The sequence below is a fragment of the Diabrotica virgifera genome, chromosome 9 (genome assembly GCF_917563875.1).
Source record: "Diabrotica virgifera virgifera chromosome 9, PGI_DIABVI_V3a".
Classification (NCBI taxonomy): Eukaryota; Metazoa; Arthropoda; class Insecta; order Coleoptera; family Chrysomelidae; genus Diabrotica; species Diabrotica virgifera.
In genome coordinates, this window is record NC_065451.1 from 7,532,152 (window position 1) to 7,555,392 (window position 23,241).

Genomic DNA, 23,241 nt, shown 5'->3' on the forward strand with positions numbered 1-23,241 from the left:
AAGTCAGTGTAAAGTGGTGAAATCGGCCTTTGCGAGCAGAATCAAGTTGAAACGAAATTGTTGACTGGTTGAGAAATAAAATTTTCTTGTGTCCGAGGAAGATTCCTTTGTTCTGTCTAGAACGAGTAGCTGATTGGTATCTATTTGCACAAGATATTGAGCAAGGAGAAACTGAGGAGAATTCGAGGGAGTCCTGGGTTTGTTTGTTTTTGAAGCATTTTGGACGAGAGGGACTTTGTCGCAACATCCCAAGAGTACGTGAGGAAAAATCAAGGACGACGCAATCTGCGAGAAGAAGGAGTGAGGAAACAGAAAGGTTAGTCAAATCATTTGTTGAAACTGAGAGAGTTTGTTTTTATCCACACCATATATGCTAATTTTTTTTTGTACTGAACAGTTCTATAACTGTATAACAGTTATATATATACCCCAGATTACATGTATAACCCAGTTAGTCGTTCCAACTTTAAGTAATCAATTCAAAAGAAAAAAAGTAAGTGTTATTAAATTTAGTATGAATAAATGAAATTTTTTTAAATAATTCTTTTCTGTTAAAACAAGGAGACATCAGAGTTAAAACTTGAATTATTAAGTAAGAAATTTTTGCAACAAATTTAGATTTTAGTATAATCTTATCTATATGGCATATTGGATAAATAAATAATAGATTACATTTATATGATATTGAATGTGTTTAATTTCCCTGTCTTATCCTGGAAGGAGTAAGCAACTAGAGATACTGGAAGCCACGAAGTAAAGGTATTGCATCGAATACAAAATTAGCCCTAAAATAAGTTTATTTGAAAATTTAATTTGGATTTGGTTTTGTTTACATAGGCAGCAATTAAATTAATTGAGTGATTAATTAAATTAAGAATTTGCTAATCAATCTAATAAAAGAGATAAAGTAGAGCATAACAGTATATACTAATAATGATTTCCAAAGTTTATACGTTGTAAATTATGATTCGGGGGTGCTCCTAGTAGCATTTAACGTGTTTTGGATTGTTTATTTCTACTGCATCTTGAATGTAAAGTTTGTATAGATACGACTAGATTTTTGAGACATCAATTATAGTTACTTCCTCTTTTTTACTTTTATACAGGAGAATTGCCGATGTTTTCTGTTCGATGTCACCTCTTGCCTCTTACCCTAGTGGAATATTATCGTTCCATCTTGTCCGTGGACGGCTTGTGCTTCTTCGTCCATTTAGTGACTTATTCTGGGCTATTGTAACTAGCTACTCTGTTCTCTGCTACTGGACTGATATGGCTGTACCTTTCTCTTTTTCTTTCTGTGCCCTTCTCCATATTGTGTCGTTCAGGTATCCTGCTGCTTGCTTTTGCTACTTGTTTCCGTACTTCCTATTCAATGTTATTGTCGCACGATAAGTTTATTTCCAGAGATTTAAATTTCATGACATCATTTGCTTTTCTACAGGGTGATTGATTAGTAGGGTAAAGCTCAATAGCTCCGCTATAGTCATAGATAGCAATAAAAGTTAATGACAAAAATTTTAGCCACCTTTGAGCTTCACATTACAAAATTAGTTAGAATGTTACAGGGTGTTCGATAACACAGTGGCAGACCTAACTTATGTTGTTTTAAATGGAACACCCTATATTTTATTTTATATTCGAATTCCTGTTAACTTCTCCATCACAAAAATATAAAGGTTTGTAATGTTATAAGTAAGCCATTACTGAATTGACAATTGAAGATTACCGATTATCAATCCGGTAATCAATGTAACACTGTAGCAAATAAAGAAATAAAAATAATTTATTAGTAATACATTTTACAAAAAAAAAAACACAAAAACTATCTTTTTATGTAAATGCAACAAATAAACAAAGAAAATTAGTAATAAATTTTACAAAAAAACACACAAACACAAAATACAATATTTTGTGAAGACAATTAAACACTACTTTTGTATGTAAATGTAACAATGTAACAAATAAAGAACGAAACATAATTTATCAGTAATACATTTTGCAAAAAAACATGTTTGAAAAAATTAGAAGCTACTTTTAATAAAATATTTTTAATATTTAATTACATAAGGTGTTCAAAATTATCTCTTAACACATTTATGTACGCTTAAAAACGATCATTGAATGAGCTACTTACTCTACGGAGCATTTGTAAATTAACACATCGAAATACACTTTGTATTCTATTTTTCATATATCCCTTGTTGTTGGAGGTATTTTATAAACTTCATTATTATCGTAACCCCAAAAAAATCAGTCCAGTTTATTAAATTCTGGTGATTTGGGTGGCAACGCTACTGGTCCATTGAAAAATGAAAATATCTCGTAAACTAGTAAATTTAGACATAGGAAATGTTTTTTAAAAATTAAAGTACGGTAATGGTACTTTTCAATAGGGATATAAAATACAGGGTGTTCTATTTAAAATTACTGAGAAAATAATGTACTTGCGTTTTGACTCACCCTGTATTTGATATAAAGATAATTAGCAATATCGACCATTCTTGAAAATTTTGACAATACGTTAAAAAATATGGCATTAATAAACCATTGTTGTTTTGCTTATTTTTATTTATACAGGGAGTTGAACTTGTTACGATTTTCATATAAAATTGGTTATAACTTTGTAAATACCCTGTAAAACATAACAAACCTTTATATTTTTGTGATGGAGAAGTTAACAGGATTTCGAATTTAAAATAAAATATAGGGTGTTCCATTTAAAAAAACATAAGTTTGGTCTGCTCACAGGATCGAACACCATGTAACATTCTAACTAATTTTGTAATGCTCAAATGTGGCTAAAATTTTTGTTATTAACTTTTATTGCTATCTATTACTATAGCGGAGCTATTGAGCTTTACCCTACTAATCAATCACCCTGTATATCAAGTTTACACTTTACTGGTTTCTTTGATATTACTAAGCTTTTCGTTTTATGTGACGTTTTCATACGTGTGTTATGTGTGGTTTTCATAAAACCAAAACGAAAATGATTTTTTAAAGGGAAAATAAAATTAAAACTGAATTTTGACACCAAAAAAAAAACAATATACTGGGCTTAATTATTATTAAAATATATTAACAGACAGCTTGGTTTTATTACCTAAACAATCAAGTCCGATGAAGGATTTGTCGAATCCACATCAGACAGTTTAAGACCACATGCTAAAGTGTCTCTTTATTATACTCTCTCTACTCTATAGTGTCCCGTAGAGTCTATGAGTAGAACGTTATGTAAAAATGTTGAATGTTTTTAACCAATTTTTACTGGTTACGTCAATTGTCTTTAAATAAAATACCATAATGTAAACTTTTCATTAGTTCTAATAGCTCTAACTTGGATTAAGTTAGATCCAATGACCTCTAAGTGAAGTGTCTTGGCAAAATAACATTAGGACACGTGTCTCTAAACGAACTGGAAAATAAAACTTGGTAATAAAAAAATCAATAAAAGTTATATTTATATTAATTCGCACTCCATAGTTGTACCTATTAATATTTGCATAATTAGGTATTCAAGAGTGAATAAAAACGTAGAGAACAAAAGATAGACTAGCACAAACTTATATTTGCACGCAATTTTATGTGGTATATCGTTATATAGGGTGTCCCAAAAGTAGCGGAAATGTCGAATATTTCTCCAAATGAACATCGGATCGAAAAACTGAAAAATACTTATTCAATCATTTTCAAAAATCTATCGAATGACACTAAACACTCCACCCCTGGTAGGTGTGGTGGGGGCAAATTTAAAATCTTAAATAGAAGCCCTTGTTTTTATTGCAGATTTGGATTCCTTGCTTAAAAGTAAGCAACTTTTATTCGAGACATTTTTTCGAATTGTGGATAGATGGCGCTATAATCGGAAAAAGATGTATGACGATACCATAGGTAAATTATAGAAATGGTCTAATATCTCGAGAAATACACTTGGTGGAGGGTCGTGTTTGATGTTATTCGATAGGTTTTTGAAAAATATTAAACAAGTATTTTTTGAACTTTCATTTGGAAGTGTATTTCTCGAGATATTAGACCGTTTCTATAATTTACCTATGGAATCACGATAAATCGTTTTTTTCCGATTATATCGCCATCTATCCACAATTCGAAAAAATGTCTTGAATAAAAGTTGCTTACTTTGACATAAGAAATCCAAATTTGCAATAAAAACTGGGGGTTTCCATTTAAGATTTTAAAGTTACCCCCACCGTACCTCCAGGGGCAGAGTGGAGGTCGTGGGGGGAGGGGGTTACAACTACTTGATGGTTTCTGGGGAGTATGGAATAGTAATGGTGTTAAACGTATAGAGGTCAAATTACATCCAAATGGGGGGTCATAGCCCCCAAAACCTCCCTCCTGGTTACGCCTATGGTTTGGTGTCATTCGATAGATTTTTGAAAATCATTGACACATATTTTTCAGTTTTTTGATCCGATGTTCATTTCGCGAAATATTCGACCGTTCCGCTATTTTTGGGACACCCTGTATAATATACGCCAGCGCGTGATATGGTTACTTCAGTCAGGTATCTTTCACGCGTCAGCAAGTGATATGGTTACTTCAGTCAAGCACTGTTTCAACAAAATGGTTCCTAGCGGTGTTCCATCCTCTTCGATAGGCGGCGAATGTGTTAAAACGACCAAGTATATGTACATAGGTACAGATAATCATCCTGCAGCTGGGTGTGGGAAGGCTGAAAACTATCCATGTCAAAGGAATAGAGCTAGATACCTACTATAGAAGACCAGCTAAGAGAAGTTTTTAAAGTCTATCAGTCTATCAGCAAAATAACTGAACCTTTGTTTCTTACCTTCTTATCGGCGTTGGAGTCTCCTTCGTCTTGCTGACTACTCCAGTACCACGATGAATGATGCAGAACCAACTGAGCTACGGCCAGGGCCGTCACGACGGCTGCTGCGGCGACTGCAGTCGAAACGCACATCACAAACAACGCGTAGTTTCGTGCGCCGACGCAATGATTTAGCCACTTGCAGTGATGGTCGAATCTAGCCACGCACTTGTTGCAGGAGCTGCAATGCTTGGTTCGTGGCCCGCTGATCTGGATCAGACAGAGGTGGCAGTTGCCGCTTTCTATCACGTGAGCGTATTTGGTCCTGGAAAGAAGAATCTTTAAAGTTAAAGGATTCTGTTCAACCAGAGAACCATTTATTTATTCTTTAAACAACCCAAGCGTCGTTTATGCACTTGAAAGTCACCAGCAAATACTAAAGATGAAATCATAAGAAATAAGATTAATTAAGAATTATAATTACCGAAAGATACCGAAATTCAACCAATATTCAACTCAAGCTTAGAGAGTAAAACACATACAACCGACTGCCCAAATTAGAAATAAGAAATTATACTTGAGATGGAAAAGAAGTTCCTAAAAATCGGAAGAAACATATAACGTCGAAGGCGTTAGAAGACATAAAATTATTATTAAAAAAATAACCAAAAATTATAAAACTCTTTACTAATAAACGTAAACAAGAATGGACACCCAGTGAAATATTGGTACTGGGTAGGGTTACCATACGTCCGGATTTCGTCCGGACAGTCCGGATTTGAAAGGCATGTCCGGATTGGGGTCCGGATATGAGAAATGTCCGGATTTTTTGCTTTACTAAAAAAAATGGAAAACACTTGGCCCAACGGTGGGAAATTTCATTCTGCGCAGCACCTGGTTAAGTTCTAGGTCTAAAGTATGTTAAAACATAGGCGTATATGTATTTTAAACTGGCAAAGATTTTCGATGTTAGTTGCATATTGTAGCGAAACAGCTGTACTTTTAATTGTGCCATATGCATTTCGCATATACAGTCTGTTCCATCGAAAATCTGACCACCCCAGAAACTCAGAAACCAAGAGCTTCTTCAAAATTTAAAAAAATACGTCAATTTATAATGGGAGGGGAACGAATTTTCCTGCAAAATCCATGTCCTCAAATGTAACCCTCCACTGCCCGGCATTAACCCCCATTTTTTTTTAAATAGCAAGTGTGATCGTATGGCACATCATTTGAAAGGTAATTTTTTTCTCTACACGACACTCTATTTTTTTTAATTTACATAACAAGTTACATAACAAGTTTGAAGATAATTTTGAACTTAACAAATGTATTATAAATTAGTTAAATCCAAAACTGTCTTTAAAGTTATTTAGCAAATTAAAAAAATAGAGGGTCGTGTAGAGAAAAAAAACTACCTTTCAAATGATGTGCAACTCGACTACACTTGCTAATTAAAAAACACTGGGGGTCAGTAGGGGGTTACATTTGAGAGCATGAATTTTGCATGAAAATTCGTCCCCCTTCCAATACAAATTGACGTGTTTTTGTGAAGAAACTCTCAGTTTCTGAGTTTGTGGGGGGGGGGGGGGTTAAATTTTCATTGGAACACACTGTATGTACAATGTAGAGGTAGCAACACACAGTCAAATTCACATTTTAGATTTTCTACAACCCCTTGGACTACCCCTGTCCGGATTTGGCCTTAATAAATTATGGTAACCCTAGTGCTGGGGGTTAGGTGGAAGAGCAGGTGTATATTGCTGTCTATTGACAGCAATATGCAAACTGAATCTCGCCCTACAAATAGATTATAAATCCTTATTTTATAATTTGTAAATATTAATAAAGACATTTATTATTCCTTAAGGAAAAACACGAAGAGAGAAAAATAAATCACCGAAGAATACATCAAAAATCAATAAAGAAATCAGAAGGAAAATTCGGGATGCAAAAGAAAAATTGTACATTATTAAATATCATGAATAGATGAACTGCAGAAAAAGAATGACACGTTTAATATATACAAAAAAGTGTAAATAAGTGGATTCAAGTGGAAGTAAATACACTCTAATTTAACACCAGATTTCACCAATGATTACTTTATTATTTAATAAATCAAAATAAAGTGAATACTTAAATTTGAATTTAAGTGTCAAAAAACAATGAAAGTAAATAAAAACTCCTTCGAATAATAATTAAAAAAAGAATGTGTGTGTACTTTGTACGCACGTAAGAAGTTATACTTCTGTTATAATATAATTTCAACGAAATAAATATACCTACTTAACAGTTACAATACAAAAAATTAACAATAATTACCAAAAATGAACCAAAACTTAACAATGCCAAATATTAAAAAAAAAAGAAAAAAATATGAATCGTCCGGGATTTGAACCCGCAATCTCGCGATTTTTTGATCTCTGGTCCAATGCTCTACCAACAAGGCCATCAAGCCGCATGCTAGTTACCTTTCAGATATACATAATTATACATCACGGTGACAAGTGAAATATAAAAATAGATTTGATGTTTTATTATTTTACGCCCAAGGAACACAAATCCAAAGACACAAAATTATAATAAAAAACCTTTTAAACCACCTTTTTCAAATTGCGCAAGTTGTATTATTAATATTAATGTTAATAAATGAAATATAAATATTTTGACGTTTCACAATTTGACAATTCACTTTTAAGTGCAGTGCCTTAAAAATTTTAAAGCACTAGTGCCTTAAAGTAGCATTTTTAACGCTCCTATGGAGTCCTAAAAATTGCATTTTTAACACGTTTGTAGAAAAATATATTTAAAAACACTAATATATTCTTTCCACATCTTTTCTGGACTGATACATACATAAATTAAAACATTTTGAAGTATAACTTCAAAGATATAATATGAAAACTATTTAAAAAGGCAGTACATATAACTATTAACTAACCTTTGTTGTTTCTCTTCCCACAAATTTTAAAACGCAACAACCATACATAACCAAACCGTCAACCGTCCAAACCACAGCTGCGCTACAGCTGCCATATTGGATAATTTTTGACATGTCATTTGAACATCCAATCAGAACAAAGTTATAATGCGCATGCGCCGGGATCGTAGGTTTTAACATATAAAAATTCACCCTCATATCGCGCGTAAAGAAGTATAACTTCAAAAATCCTCTTATAAACAACAGAAATAAAGATATTTGGCGGGTATTTGGAGACCCATTATGTGACACATATTATGATTTACCTTGAAAGGTCCAATAGTTGCTGACACCTACAGATATCCTCACATTTTTAAATAATTCCTGATAATCAGGGGAACGCATTTCACTAATTACAACAACACTACTTATTTGCAGATTATTCTTATGATTGAACACTTTTACTTCATACACCTGATTGTAAACATTACGGAAACTGACCTTGGCAGTGGCCTCTTATCACAGTTCCGTTTTTCATAAGTCGATATTTAGCAGTAAACTAAATTGATTGACAAAATATTTATATGAAGTTTATTACTTATTAGATTTGCAACAATATCCTACAGATTTTTCTTCTCCTTCTGATTAACATCACTAATAATAAGGGATTTAAGACCCATGTCCTCTTTTAAGTATTTTATACTCTGTTGATTTTGAAAAACGAGTTTTTATAATTGATTTTACAATAAAGAGACTTGGTGATGGTTAAATGAAGTTAAAAAAAATAAAAGAAAAGAAAAACTTATACAGGGTGAGGCAGATAAAGGGCCTATTAGAAATATCTCGAGAACCAAAGGTAAGAAAATCATGAAAATTGTTATACAGGGGTTTTGAGGTGTGAACTATTTAATGAAAATATTTTGGTCTCTTTGCTACTTCCGGTTATACCGGAAGTTGATTGTAACTTCGTTTTTTTACATGGGACACCCTGTATATTTTTACATTTTTGGATTCTCCTCGATTTCTTATTTTTTAAATATAAGGTTTTGTAATATTATACAGGGTAGGTTAAAAGATACGATTACGTTTTCTTATTAATTTCGTAGCAAAATTCACACCCTGTAGGCTTGTAGTAGTTTGACATAATAAATTCTATTTATGTTCAAATGATTTTTAATATAGTCTTATATTGTTAACAATTATTAGTATAGCTAAATTTTTCGTTTTAGTATACAGGGTTGGTCGAAACACGGAATGAGTATTTCTGAGTTTTCTTAAATGGAACACCCTGTATTTTAGTATTGTAATGAAATGTTGTTTTATGGTACATTTTAATTACTTAAGCACTCCCTATACCTAACTGCTTTAATTTGTGAGTTATTGGTGATTCAAGCAAAACATTAATTGCAACACAAAATATGTGAAATTGTATTAGGTTGGCCGTGAAAATATTCAATCACAAATCATTTTTTGGAAATAAATACATATTAATCTAGACTGATACTTAAAATTGCCAATAATGGTTGAACTGTCAAAATACCATCGAAGTTAAGATTGTTGGTGCGATTAACAATTAAGCACAAATTAAAGCAGTTAGGTATAGGGAATGCTTAAGAAATAAAAAAGTACCATGAAATATCATTTCATTACAATACTAAAATATAGGGTATTCCATTTAAGAAAACTCAGAAAATACTCATTCCGAGTTTAATACTAAAATTAAAAATTTAGCTATACTAATAATTGCTAACAATAGTAGACTATATTGAAAATCATTTGAATATAAATAAAGTTTATTATGTCAAACTACTACAATCCTACAGGGTGTGAATATTGCTACGAAATTAATAAAAAAACGTAAATATCTTTTAACCTACCCTGTATAATGTTACAAAACATTATATTTTAAGAAAGAAGAAATCGAGGAGAATCCAAAAATGTCAAAATATACAGGGTGTCCCGTTTAAAAAAACGAAGTTATAAGCAATTTCCGGTATAACCGGAAGTACCAAGTAGATGAAAATATTTTCATTAAATAGATTAGTCTTCAAAACCCCATTATTCCAATTTTCATAATTCAGTTTCCTTTAGTTCTCGAGATATTTCTAATAGGCTCTTTATCTACCTCACCCTATATAAACAGCTATAGGAACGCTATAGGAACGGTCACCTAAAACGAAACGAAAGTAGCAGTAGCAAAAGCTAAAGCAAAAGAGTATGCAAATCTATAAAATCAAATTGATAAAAGGATAGGAGAAAGATATACAGGGTAGCGAGAAAGTATGGAAACACAGTAATTTCTTGGAAACCGCTAACACGATTTTTATAAGTTTTGGTGAGTAAGGGTTTTCTAACAAGGCCGATATTATAGTGGTAATTACATTGTTGTCAAATATTCCGTTTTTCTGGAAATTTAATGAACTTTCTTATTTCAAATGGATCACCCTGTATATTTTTTAAGTTTTGACGTGCTTAAGAAATATTGATTATTTTTTATGTTATATTTTCTATACCTAAATGCCATAATTTGGGAGTTATTGCTACATTTATAAAATTTTTTTTAAATAAATTATAAAAAATCAAATTTTTCGGCCCAGATAGACAATATTTTAGGTTCTTTGGACCATTGGGAACAAAAAACATCTTTTGCAATTTTTTTTTAAAGTTAATCGTTTCCGAGTTATAAACAATGTAAAACTGAAAAAAAATAATGTGTGTGTACTTTGTACGCACGTAAGAAGTTATGGTTCTTTTCATGAGCATTTTTCAGTGCGTCACAAATGATAGAAAAAAGGTAAGTATGTGATAAATACACATTTATAACATTTATTCTAACATGACATTTTAGTTAAATCTGACAGTTGTCACATTTTATTTGCAATTTGGTATAAAAACAAATCAATTTTTTTTATTGCATTTATAAAATGGTATTTTCTTTGATTTGTATAGTCTTATAAATTGTACAGTTTAAAATTTTTTTTATATAGAATAATATAATATTATTTAATATTATATTATTAGCGCCAGCTATTGACAACTGGATTAAATGTTATAAATGTCACCGACGAAATGTAATCAGCGACGTGCGTTTTTTTCTGTTACATACAATTTAATGCGTTAGAGAGAAATCGAAAAACTGTGACGCACTGAAAAATGCTCATGAAAAGAAGCATATACTTCTATTATATGATTCCAACGAAATTAATATAAATATGTACTTTAAACAGTTTATTTATATTTTATTTAAATATTAAACTAATTTTAATACTTACTACTTTCCAAACATTTTTATTAAACAATCCCAAAAATAAAAAAAAAATAAAAGAATAAAACACAAACACATTGAAAAATGCCACAAAGAAATGATTTCTGAACAATAATTGTTGGCAAAAATTTTAACTAAATACGCATTTTCTGAAAACAATTATATAACAAATATATTCACAATCATAAAATGTATAAAAAAAATAAAAAAATAAATACTTGCATTGGGAGTGGAACCCGCGTGCTTAGATTTGAAATCCACTTACACACACCCGTCACCCGACTTGACCACTTACACGTACTTGTCATGTGGGAAGATAAGCTAACTGAACCTTTTACTGTTGTTTAACAGTTCTGAATTTAATCAAATTAGTGTGTGAGATTTTTGTATGTGTGTGTTCACAAAGGTTTGATCTTTAATTTATGCCCTTCGCTGTTTCAAATATAATATTTTTTAGTTGTGTTTTTGAACCTAGAAAATCGTCATTTCTCGATTTTTTTTTTAGTTTTAAATTGTTTATAACTAGGAAAAGATTAACTTTAGACACAAATTACAAAAGACCTTTTATGTTTCCAATGACTCAAAGAACCTAAAATAATGTCTATCTGGGCCCAAAAATTTGATTTGTAAAATTTGTTTAAATTTTTTTTAATACATGTAGCAATAACTCCGAAATTATGGCATTTAGGTATAGGGAATATAACATGGAAAATAATAATATTTCTTAAGGACGTCAAAACGCAAAAAATATATGGGGTATTCTATTTAAAATACGAAAGTTCATTAGATTTCCAGAAAAACGGAAGATTTGACAACAATGTAATTACCACTATAATATCGGCCGTATTAGAAAACCCTTACCCACCAAAATTTATAAAAATCGTTTCAGCGGTTTCCGAGAAATTGCCGTGTTTCCATACTTTCTCGCTACCCTGTATAAAATAGAGATATAACATAGATCGAATAAAGCAAAAGATTTTAATCAAATTGGATGTATATGAGATGAAAATAATAAAATACCAGTTCACAAAGTACTTTGGTGAACTGGTATTTTATTATTTTTGTCAGGTTGTGGTGAACTGTCAATTTATTAAATGAAATATTTGACAGAAATCCAATAGGTTAACAGAAACAGTAACAGCAATAGTCACCAAAATAACAAACGAAGAAGTGATTCAAGCACTTTAAAAATAAATAAAGAAAAAACAGTTGGACCAGATAATATTCCTGGGGAAATATGGATCGCACTAGGAGAGAAACTAACAAGTTATTGGTGTGACAGAAAAATTCAACTGAAGCTAAAGGGAAAAATTATACAGGCTCTCCAGAAACTCTAGCGACAAATAAAGACATGAGATTCCTCGGATAATTTTAAGACAATTTAACCAATTTCACCTAGTCCGAAAATGCTTCCTAAGGGAGCTAGATCTCCTTGAAGATGGCGTCTTGTAATTAGTTTTTCTTAAATACGTTCAGTAAGGAACGCTTCTAGTTAGAAAAACGAAAATTTATACGCATATTAAATTTATCTTTCAGAGGTAAATCGATTCCATCCATTGCAAATTTCTAGTACCGGTGATAGGCGTTCGTTTTGGTTAGGTAACGGTTATTTTATCGCATAACTTTTTTAACTTGAACTTTTAAGCATTTTTGACTCTGGAGTATTAAATGATGAGGTATTCTAGTACTAAAAGGTGCTCTTGCTTTAAGTCAGTAGGACACACCGTTTTCTAGAAAAATCGATTTAAAAATTTTTTGTATCTTGTATTTGAAAAAAATTGAAAAATTTTTTCAAAAAAAAACGGTGTATTTTACCAACTTAAAGGAAGAGTAACATTTAGTACTAGAATACCTTATAATTTAATAATATAGTGTCAAACATGCTTAAAAATTAAAGACAAACAGTTATGCGATAATATAACCGTTGACCTACCCAAAAGGACGCATATGACCGCTACTAGAAATTTGCAATTAGTGAAATAGTCCAGAAAGCCACTGCGCATCCGCTAGGAAAAATATTCTAATTCGGATTTTTTGCACAATCTTACTCAAAAAGGACTCCTTTTAACAAATTTGCATGTTGCCAGGACCAAAAAGTGGTCAAAAATTTTTTAAACGTTTTTTTTTGTTTTTTTCCTAAAATTATTTTTTTGCATGGAAAAAAGTTTTTTTAGGTTTTTTGGATCATTCCAAACAGAAAAGGTCTTTAGTGACTTTTTTCTAAAATTGATAGTTTTTGACATATAAGCGATTAAAAATTGAAATTTGCGAAATCGGCCATTTTTAACCCTCAAAAACTATGTGAGAAACTAAAAATTTGAATGTTGCCAAGGTAGGTAGATATTCTTTAAACATCGATTGATGAAATCCCGAAGAGTTTTTTGCAATACAATATTCAAAACTCCTTTGTTTTTTAATTGCTAATCAAGCGTGCACGACACTATTTTCCACCGACAGTATGGTGAAAATGAAAGTAATAAATTGGTTATTTCGTAAACCGGCGACTTTAAGGAAAAATCCCGAAACATGTCGATTTTTATTTTTAAGTTATGATATTGTGACATATATGGTATACTAGTGACGTCATCCGTCTGGGCGCGATGACGTAATCGATGATTTTTTTAAATAAGAATAGGGGTCGTGTGGTAGCTCATTTGAAAGGTTCTTCAATTCTCTATTCAGTAATGTAAACATTTATATAATTATTTATACAAGGTGTCCTTCTACTTCTTTTTTTGTCAAATAATTTAATTTAATAAAAATCTTTTGGACACCCTGTATAAATAATTATGTAAATGTTTATATTACTGAATAGAGAATTGAATAACCTTTCAAATGAGCTAGCACACGATCCCTATTCTCGTTTAAAAAAATCATCGATTACGCTATCACGTCCAGATGGATAACGTCACTAGTAAGTATTCCATATATGCCACAATATCACAACTTAAAAATAAAAATCGACCTGTTTCGGGATTTTTCCTTAAAGACGCCGGTTTACGAAATATCGAATTTATTCCTTTCATTTGCACCATACTGTCGGTGGAAAATAGTGTCGCGTACGCTTGATTAGCAATTAAAAAACAAAGGAGTTTTGAATATTGTATTGCAAAAAACTCTTCGGTTTCATCAATCGATGTTTAAAGAATATCTACCTACCTTGGCAACATTCAAATTTTCAATTTTTCACATAGTTTTTGAGGGTTAAAAATGGCCGATTTCGCAATTTTTCAATTTTTAATCGCTTATATGTCAAAAACTATCAATTTTGGAGGAAAGTCACTAAAGACCTTTTCTGTTTGGAATGATCCAAAAAACCTAAAATAACTTTTTTGCATGCAAAAAAAATAATTTTAGGAAAAAACAAAAAAAAATGTTTAAAAAATTTTTGACCACCTTTTGGTCCTGGCAACATGCAAATTTGTTAAAAGGAGTCCTTGTTAAGTAAGATTGTGTAAAAAATCCGAATTAGAATATTTTCCCTAGCGGATGCGCAGTGGCTTTCTGGACTAAAATAGATTAATCTCAGGAATATAAATAAACGTACCAGTTTTCGTTTTTCTAAATAGTTTTTAAAAAAATTTTTTGAAATGCAAAAAACGAAAAATTTTCAAATTGTTTTTTTTAGAAAACGGTGTTTCCTATCGATTTAAAGTAGGAGCACCTTTTAGTACTAGAATACCTTTCAATTTAATAATCCAGAGTTAAAAATGCTTAAAAATTAACGACATAAAAGTTATGCGATAAAATAACCGTTGCCGTGCCCAAAACGGACGCCTATGACCGGTACTAGAAAGTCCGAATGGATGGAATTGATTTATCTCTGAAAGATAAATACGCGTACCAATTTTTGTTTTTCTAAATAGAAGCGTTCTTGAGGTATTTTAGAAAAACTAATTACCAGACGCCATCTTCAAAGAGCTCTAGCTCCCCTACGAAACATTTTCGGACTAGGTAAATTGGGTTAAATTATCTTAAAATTATCTGAAAAATCTCCTGACTTCATTTGTCGGGAGAGTTTCTGGACACCCTGTATAAAAAAGCAATAATATCAGCTATATTGTACAAAACTAAATATTTAGAAATTGTCTTCATTTTTCCTCCGTATTTTTATAAGTAATAAAAGCTTTCTTAGAATTAATACCGTAAAAAACATCAAACAATTTCCCAAGTAAATATTACTACATTTCGAAAACTAATTGGCCAAAGAGCGTCAGCAGACGTACAGCGGGAAAACTACAAAGGAAATGAAAATTCCGCAGAGAGTCAGAACTTCGCTAATTTCCCGCTCCTCGCTGAACCATTTGTAGCGCTCGCATTAAAAGATAAATCTAAACTTTTCGTCTACCCAAAAGAAAATATTTTCGTTTTAAATTAAACTACAAACAATTGCAGCGAAAAGACGATCTCTAGATTCAAAATATAATGAAACTAAGAAATTGAAGTAGAAAAGGACTAAATTATTGTAAAAGAAAAGTTTAATATGGCTGCACGAAAATTCAAGTGGGATGAAGTAGATTGCAATGAACTTTTCATTCATTATTTACTGTTTTATACATGTGCTTTTGTTCTATTGATCGTGATAATTATCATTAGTAATTGCACAAGAGCTCTAAAATTATCAAATTTTTCCCGAGTGACACTTTGACAGTTTTAATTTCACGACCCGAACGGGAGTGAAATTATGTCAAAGTGTCATGAGGGCAAAAATTCGATAATAATTTTAGAGATCGAGTGCAATTTGCTGCGATTATTTCATGAATAAAACTGTTCAAAACCAAAATTTTATTGTAATTTATTTATGTAAGTACAAATTAGTACAATTAAAAACACAGTTGTTATAAATATTTGACCGTTGAAAGTCATCACTTTATAACTTTTAAACATTAATTGTCATTAATGTCACTGAATGTATTCTTTCGTAGCAACGAAGGGCATTTGACGTAATATACTTGACGACGGGATATTATGAAAAATTTTCACTTTAATTTTTATTTCTGTAGCTTTCTATTGATCAGAATCTCCTATGAATGAAATAATCTGCTGAATGTGTTTCTGATCGTTCAACCATTTGTAGCGCTCGCATTAAAAGATAAATCTAAACTGTTCCTCTACCCAAAAGAAAATATTTTCGTTTTAAATTAAACTACAAACAATTGCAGCGAAAAGACGAGCCCTTGATACAAAATATATTGAAACTAAGAAATTGAAGTATAATAGAACCGAATTAATAATTTCCACTGGAAAATTCAAGTGGGATGAAATAGATTTTAATGAACTCTGTTGTTTTGCTAATATGTTTTTTTTTTCGTTATACTTCTCTGCAGAATGTGCCTCTAAGCTTATCCAACCACCTTTGAAGAAAACCCAAGATTATCATTTTGAATTCTGAGTTTTCTTATATATTTATTGTATTGTTATGCTCTATCTTTTCTCTCTGTCATGAGATTGATCAGCATATTATTATTTTGATTAATTAATTAATTATTTTAATTATTACTTATGAAAAACAAAACCAAAATTAAATAAAACTTTCCAATAAAATTTATTCTCAGGGCTAATTTATTTTAATGTGTTACCTTTGGTTTGTAGCTTCTAGTATCTCTAGTTGCTTACTTCATCCAGGACAAAACAGGGAAAATAAACATACTCACCCAAGAAGCAATTGGACGTAATATTACGACGTCTTAACGTTAAATTAAATGCCCCAAAGTTAATACGCGACGTTGCGACGACGGTCAGAAAACCGCTATTTGCACCTAAGTGGGGAATAGAAATACGGGTTGCCTCGACGTCCCTCTCTCGACTTCTCAGCTCGAGATATTTTATCGTCAAATTACGTTAGTTTTTAGGACTTTGGTTTTGTAAAGTAATTTTATAAAATTCTCTACCACAGAAGTATGGCCGACACACTTCATTTTTACCAAATAGGTTAATAATCTTGGAGGATATTAAATCATCAGAAACCAAGATGCATGACGGGCTGTTGATACTTATTTAAGTAGGTTCCTACTCTATTCAGAATATAACCTAAGTCACTTGTATAATTATTTTATTAATCATCTGCCTCATTGCATAATGCGGTCGAAAATTTACAAACGCAAGGAAGTGTACTGTTAAACTAGGTATAAAAATTGCTAAAAACTGAAAGCGCCTCAGAAATTTACAGGTTAAATCGAACAAAACGGTAAAAACAGAAATAACCATCGTAATTAAAAAAACATATTCTTATGTCTAGACTCTAGACCCATACAAAATTATCCTTGAATTAAATATAAACAAAATTCGTTAATTAAAATGAAATATTCATTAAAATCTAGCAAAAAAATTGCCAAACATTATATTTCAAAAAATGGCTGAATCATGGCGATCTTTCATTAATGGCGGATTTGACTCGCGACCTAAATTGCACTACATTTTAACTGATTTGGACAAGGACACCCCCTGCCGACCTTTAGTATAATCTATTTTTACCTTGCACACCTCGAATTTACCTATTGGTATACCTAATACGTCCTAAAGTAAGCGCAAACAACCTGTCCTTGACGACAGACTCCCGACAACCGGTCGTCGTCGTGAACACGCCTTAATCTGGTGGACGATGCATTAATCTACTTATAGTTGGTTATTTTTATTTGTTGCATATATGTTTACCTCATGAAAATCTTTAGTCCCATTTTGAGTAATTAGCTCTTCAGGTTCTGTATGTGCCATTTTCAAAAGTTTAGCTTTTTGTCTGTAAAAAGATGTTGCATGTCTAAAAGCTTTTGATTTCTTTTTTCCATGCATTTCCCCTTTATTTTGAGACATTGTTTTTCTCAAAGAACAACTATATATTTTTTAACTATATAGGTTTTTCATTCAATAAATTGTTATTGTTAATATACTGTTTACAGAAAAACTAGAAAAACCAAGTGTAAAAAAGTAAGGTTATGTTATGCAATGTAATATCTGTAATATTATAGTCATATAAGTCACAGTATATAGGTTTATACAACAATTCGTATAAGCAAAAAAACTGTGTATAAGTCAAGATGAGTCAAGTCAGATAGGCCCTAACCAGCAAATTTTTACGTCGTTTTGTAGTTGGAAACTAAACAACCAATTGTCGAAAATTTACTTTACGACGTTGGATAGTCGTCGACGTTTTTTAGTAAATTACAGGTATCTTATAAAAAAAACTTTGACGTCAGGTTAACGTATACAACTTTACTTAAGTACTACGTTGTTATTACCTACGTTGTATTGTCGTTCTCACCTTCCCGCAAGTACACGCAGCAATCTACCATATAGCTACTGAGAAAACACCCGACGTCTCCTGAACGTTGGGTTCGATACTAATAAATACTCTGTAATCCCCGACGTTGAGCAGTCGTTAAATGTCTTCCAGTAAATTACATTGTAGTATAGAGGTTAAACCCGACGACAGCTTAACGTTAAACCTTAACCTAATAATTAACGTTGGTATTCTCAACGTTGGATTGTCGTTGTCGTTTTCCCGAAAAATACGTCTACCATACTCGATAAAACACCAACGTCCTCTGAACGTTGGCATCTATCCTAAAAAATACGTTGTAATTCCCGACGTTGAGTAGTCGTTGATGTATGCCACTTAATTGCACTTATACTACAGATAGGTTAAGACCGACGTCAACTTAACGTCAAACCTTATCCTAATAATTGACGTCGTTATTCCCGATGTCGGTTGGTCATCAGATTATATTACTTATTAGCAGCAACGTTGGTCCATAGGAAAACAGCCGTTGTCCTTGGTTAAGGCTTATTGTGAACCAATTTTGTCCTTAAATTTAACGTCCCATTAGGACAAAATTGGTTGCAGGTCGTAAAATTGCTACTTGGGCAATGTCATATAAATTCTATAAATATTATTTATTTATCCAATATACCATAAATATAAGATTGAAATGTATGCTAAAACTCAATTTTGTTGCAGCTATTTCTTATCTAATAAATTAATCTTTAATTCTGCTATCTCCTTTTTTAACAAAATTTTCATTTAAATAATTCGTTAGACTGCTCTTACTATTATATAAAATAAACAAAATTTACTTTGCACCTTTTGAATAGATTACTTATTTCTTCTTTGAATTTATAAATGACTAAATTATGCTATAGAACTGTTCAATAAAAAATAAACAAATATGGTATGTGATATAAAACAACTCTCTCCGTTTCACAAATAATCTGACTAACCTTTTTTTCTCTTCTTTACTCCTTCTCATGGATTGTGTAGTCCTCGATTCTCCCACACGTGCTCCTAGGATGCTGCGAACGATCCTTCTCGTCCAAACTCCTTCACAAACAAACAACAGCACTCGCTCGAAATCTCTCCTCAGTTTTCTCTCTGCTCGATATCTTGTACAAATTGATATTAACCGGCTACTCGTTCCAGAGAGAAACTGGAATCTCTTCGGATACAAGGAGATTTAACTTCTCAACTCGATCAACGATTTTGTTTCAACACGATTCTGCTTACACGGCCGCCAACTTCACCACTTTACACCGACTTCGTACTTTAAAAAAAAACTGGACTGCTCTCTCCAGATGTGCATTATACAGTGAAACTTTTTTTCTTCTCAAAACCAGACTCAAACACTCTATTCTCCCTCCAACCGTCCCTCTCGCCAATCACAAAACATCCTCTCTACATATTTCATCCCGACTTTCATTTCTTAAGAACAAATTAATTTTGTATACTACTTTTCCGTTTCGTCAAATTCCAGGAGATACCAAAATTACTTTTGTGTTTCTATATGCTATAAAAAAACCGATATTCTAAAACTCAACAATTGTCGTCTTTCCTTCTAATATATATATATATATATATATATATATATATATATATATATATATATATATATATATATATATATATATATATAGTTTAGCTCTCCAGGCCTAGAAGGCCCATGGCTTGGTTTACTATTCCTTTCCAATCTCTCCTATTTGCTGCTTTATTTTTCCAATTTGTGATTTTCAGTTCTTCTATGTCTTTTTCAACATCTTTCTTCCATCTGGTTTTCGGTCTACCTTTCTTCTTCTTTCCTCCTATTCCTCCCGTTAGTATTTTTTTGGGAAGTCTCGTGTTTGGCATCCTTTGGATATGTCCCAACCATCTCAGTCTTTGTGATTTTACGATCCCTACTATGTTTGGTTCACCATACATCCTCTCCAATTCCACATTTGGTCTTCTTATCCACATTCCATTCCATATCTTTCCGCCAAATATTTTTCTTAGGACTTTTCTTTCCCATACTTTAATCATGACTTGCTCGGATTTGTTCATCGTCCATGTTTCACTGGCATACAAGACTATAGGTCTTATCACTGTCTTGTATATTCTTATCTTAGCCCCTCTAGATATGTTCTTATTTCTCAATAAGTTGTTTAGAGCAAAGATACAACGATTGCCAGCCATAATTCTCGCTTGGATTTCTTCTTTTATATTTGGTCTCCTAGTGAATGTCGCTCCTAGATATTGGAATCTCTCTACTTCCTCGAATTTATATATTTTTGCCTCTGTGTTTATTGTCAGGTATTGTCCTTGTGTGTATTCTCGTTCTGTCCATTCCATATATTTAGTCTTTTCTTCGTTTATGTATATCCCTTTCTTTCTTCCTATCGCCTCTAGTCTTTTTAGTATTTCTTTTAATTCTTGTTTGCTTCTGGCTATCATTACTATGTCATCAGCGAATGCCAAGCATTGGTGTTTTCGTTGGTATACAAGTCCTGTCCTGTTAATTTCGGCTTCTCTGATGACTATTTCAAGAAGGATACTAAACAACAGTGATGACAGTGGGTCTCCTTGTCGTACCCCTTCACCGACCCTAAACTTATCTGTTTCCTTTCCATTTATTTTAACCCTGTTCTCTGTTTCTCTGAGTGTAACTTTTACCATCTTTATTAATTTTTTACTAATTCCAATTTCACATAGTGCTTTGTATATTTCTTTTCGTTTAACTCTGTCAAAAGCTTGTTTAAAGTCAATGAATAGGGCCATTGTAGATTTTCCGTATTCGTAGCTTTCCGCTTGTATCTCACGCAGCAGGAAAATTTGATCCACCGTGCTGCGTCCTCTTCTGAATCCACATTGATATTCTCCTATGTCATTATCTATCTTTTGTGTTATCTTGTCTTTTATATGTACTGCAAGTATTTTATATGCAACGTTTAGTAGGGCTACTCCCCTGTAATTATGGCATAAACTTTTGTCGCCTTTTTTGTGAACTGGACACAGTGTGGCTTCAGTCCATTCTTTTGGTATGTGTTCTTGTTCCCAAATTTCTTTTATCAGCTTTTCCAAATGCTTAATTAGTACTGGTCCTCCATATTTAAACATTTCAGCTGTTATTTCATCCTTACCTGGGCTCTTGTTTTTCTTTAGTTTTTCTATTATTTCTTTTATTTCTTTTTCATTAGGCGGTCTTTCCTGTATTTCTTCTTGATCAATATTTTCATTCGGTCCTTCTTCTTCTTCTTCTGCATATTGTGTTGTGGGAATTTCATTTAGAAGCTCTTCGAAGTATTCTCTCCATCTGCTCAGTATTTCTTCGTCGCTTACTAAATTCCTTCCATTTTTGCTTTTGTAGTGTACAGGTTTTCTTTGGAACCCCTTTTTCTCATTTTTTACTCCTTGATATAAGTTCCTGACTTCTCCATTTTTATAGTTTTCTTCTATGCATTTCAATTTATCTTCGTTGTACTTTCTTTTCTTTGCTCTTATGATTCTTTTAGTTCGTTTTCTTTGTTCGTTGTATTGTATCTCCATCTCTGGTGTTTTCACTTGCATCCTTTTGAGTCTTAACTTATTTCTTTCATCCAGTTCTATTTTACATTCTTCATCAAACCATTCTTTGAATCCATCTTTTATATTTCTATTACTGACTTGCGCTGCTTTGGTCATACATACTTTTATTTGCGTCCATTTTTGTTCCTTCTAATAAGCATTTATAAACGTTCTATTGTTCACTTCAAAGCGAATACATGTACTTTCTAATCCGACCGTATTAATGGTATAAGTCCGTTCAGAGAATTATTAATACTGAACGATTTTCACTTTCAACGAAACACTGCTTATGACTAACTAATACTATTTATAATTTTTGGCCATATACAGAGCGATGAAAATCTATGATTTCGTGGTCTTTGACATAAATTAATATTCTAAATTTTTCCCATAAAAATTATATAACAGTATATATTTTCTATAATTTTTATGATATCCAATGGTATTTGTATATTATATTATATACTAAATATATAGCATCTAATAGTCGCACTCTGTCGAACGTCTTTTCTATATCGATAAAGTATATGTAGGCTGGCTTGTTATATACTCGTTAGTACATGATTAGGAATTTCAAAAGGTAAATCTCAATAGGTTTATTCCTTTATTACTGCTATGATCGTTTTCGCCTTTCTTTAAAATGGGCTCAAAATACTGGTTTTCCCTTCCTCAGATATTCGTCCTCATTCGAGTTCGTTTTCTATTTACACCTGTAGGCCTGGTGCCCCTGAACAACTACAACACCAGAGCCAGTTGCAGAACCAACAGCAGTACCATCCGACATCAAGAAGTTACCATCGAACCAGTACCACAAGCCATGTAAAAGTATAATCTAAAAATTGTTAGTTTTTGGCAAGAATTTAAATATATTATTTGTTAATGCATTTCATAAGTCACATTTTTATTATATCTTTATGAACAATAAACATGATTGGTTAAAATTTTCAGAATTCATATCTAAGATTAGGACAAGACGAACCTTGGGAGAGACTGAGTTAGGCATAGGGTGATCGATAGTCGATAACTATCTTAGTTGGTTGAAGTATTATTTTCGAATATTATTTAAATTAACTGGGGTAGTTTATCGAGTCCTTCTTTGATTCAATCTACCAAGAATAAGTACTGATTTCTTTTTTGATAAATAAAATCTTATCGTAGAATTTCTTTCTCGTATGTTTTATTAGTAATAGTTACTTCAGTTTACTCTTTTTTCCAATCTTTCCTTGTGCGTTTCTCATTAACTTTATTATTTCTTTTTAACCATTGAAAGTCACACATTCACTTTCCAAGTGTCTGTCGCCTCTAACTATAGTGTAGGACATTGTTATTCACTCTTCACTCTAATATTCCTCTACATTGTTCTTATATTTTTGTCTCTCATAAATTTCTTGCTTAATCCTTTTTTTATCTATACCCCACGTAAGCAGAATTTTCTGACTTGCCATATTGTTATCTGTTAT

The 23,241-nt window shown here is 31.9% G+C and overlaps 1 protein-coding gene across 1 annotated transcript in view; it reads right to left on the reverse strand.

Annotated features, from left to right (window-relative positions):
• The window catches only part of LOC114325617 (uncharacterized), a 122,172-nt gene that overhangs the window by 60,660 nt on the left and 38,271 nt on the right, over positions 1 to 23,241 (reverse strand). The window contains exon 3 of the mRNA XM_028273720.2: positions 4,811 to 5,114. Within this exon, the coding sequence (XP_028129521.1) occupies positions 4,811 to 5,114 (304 nt within the window). The remainder of the gene's footprint in view (positions 1 to 4,810; positions 5,115 to 23,241) is intronic.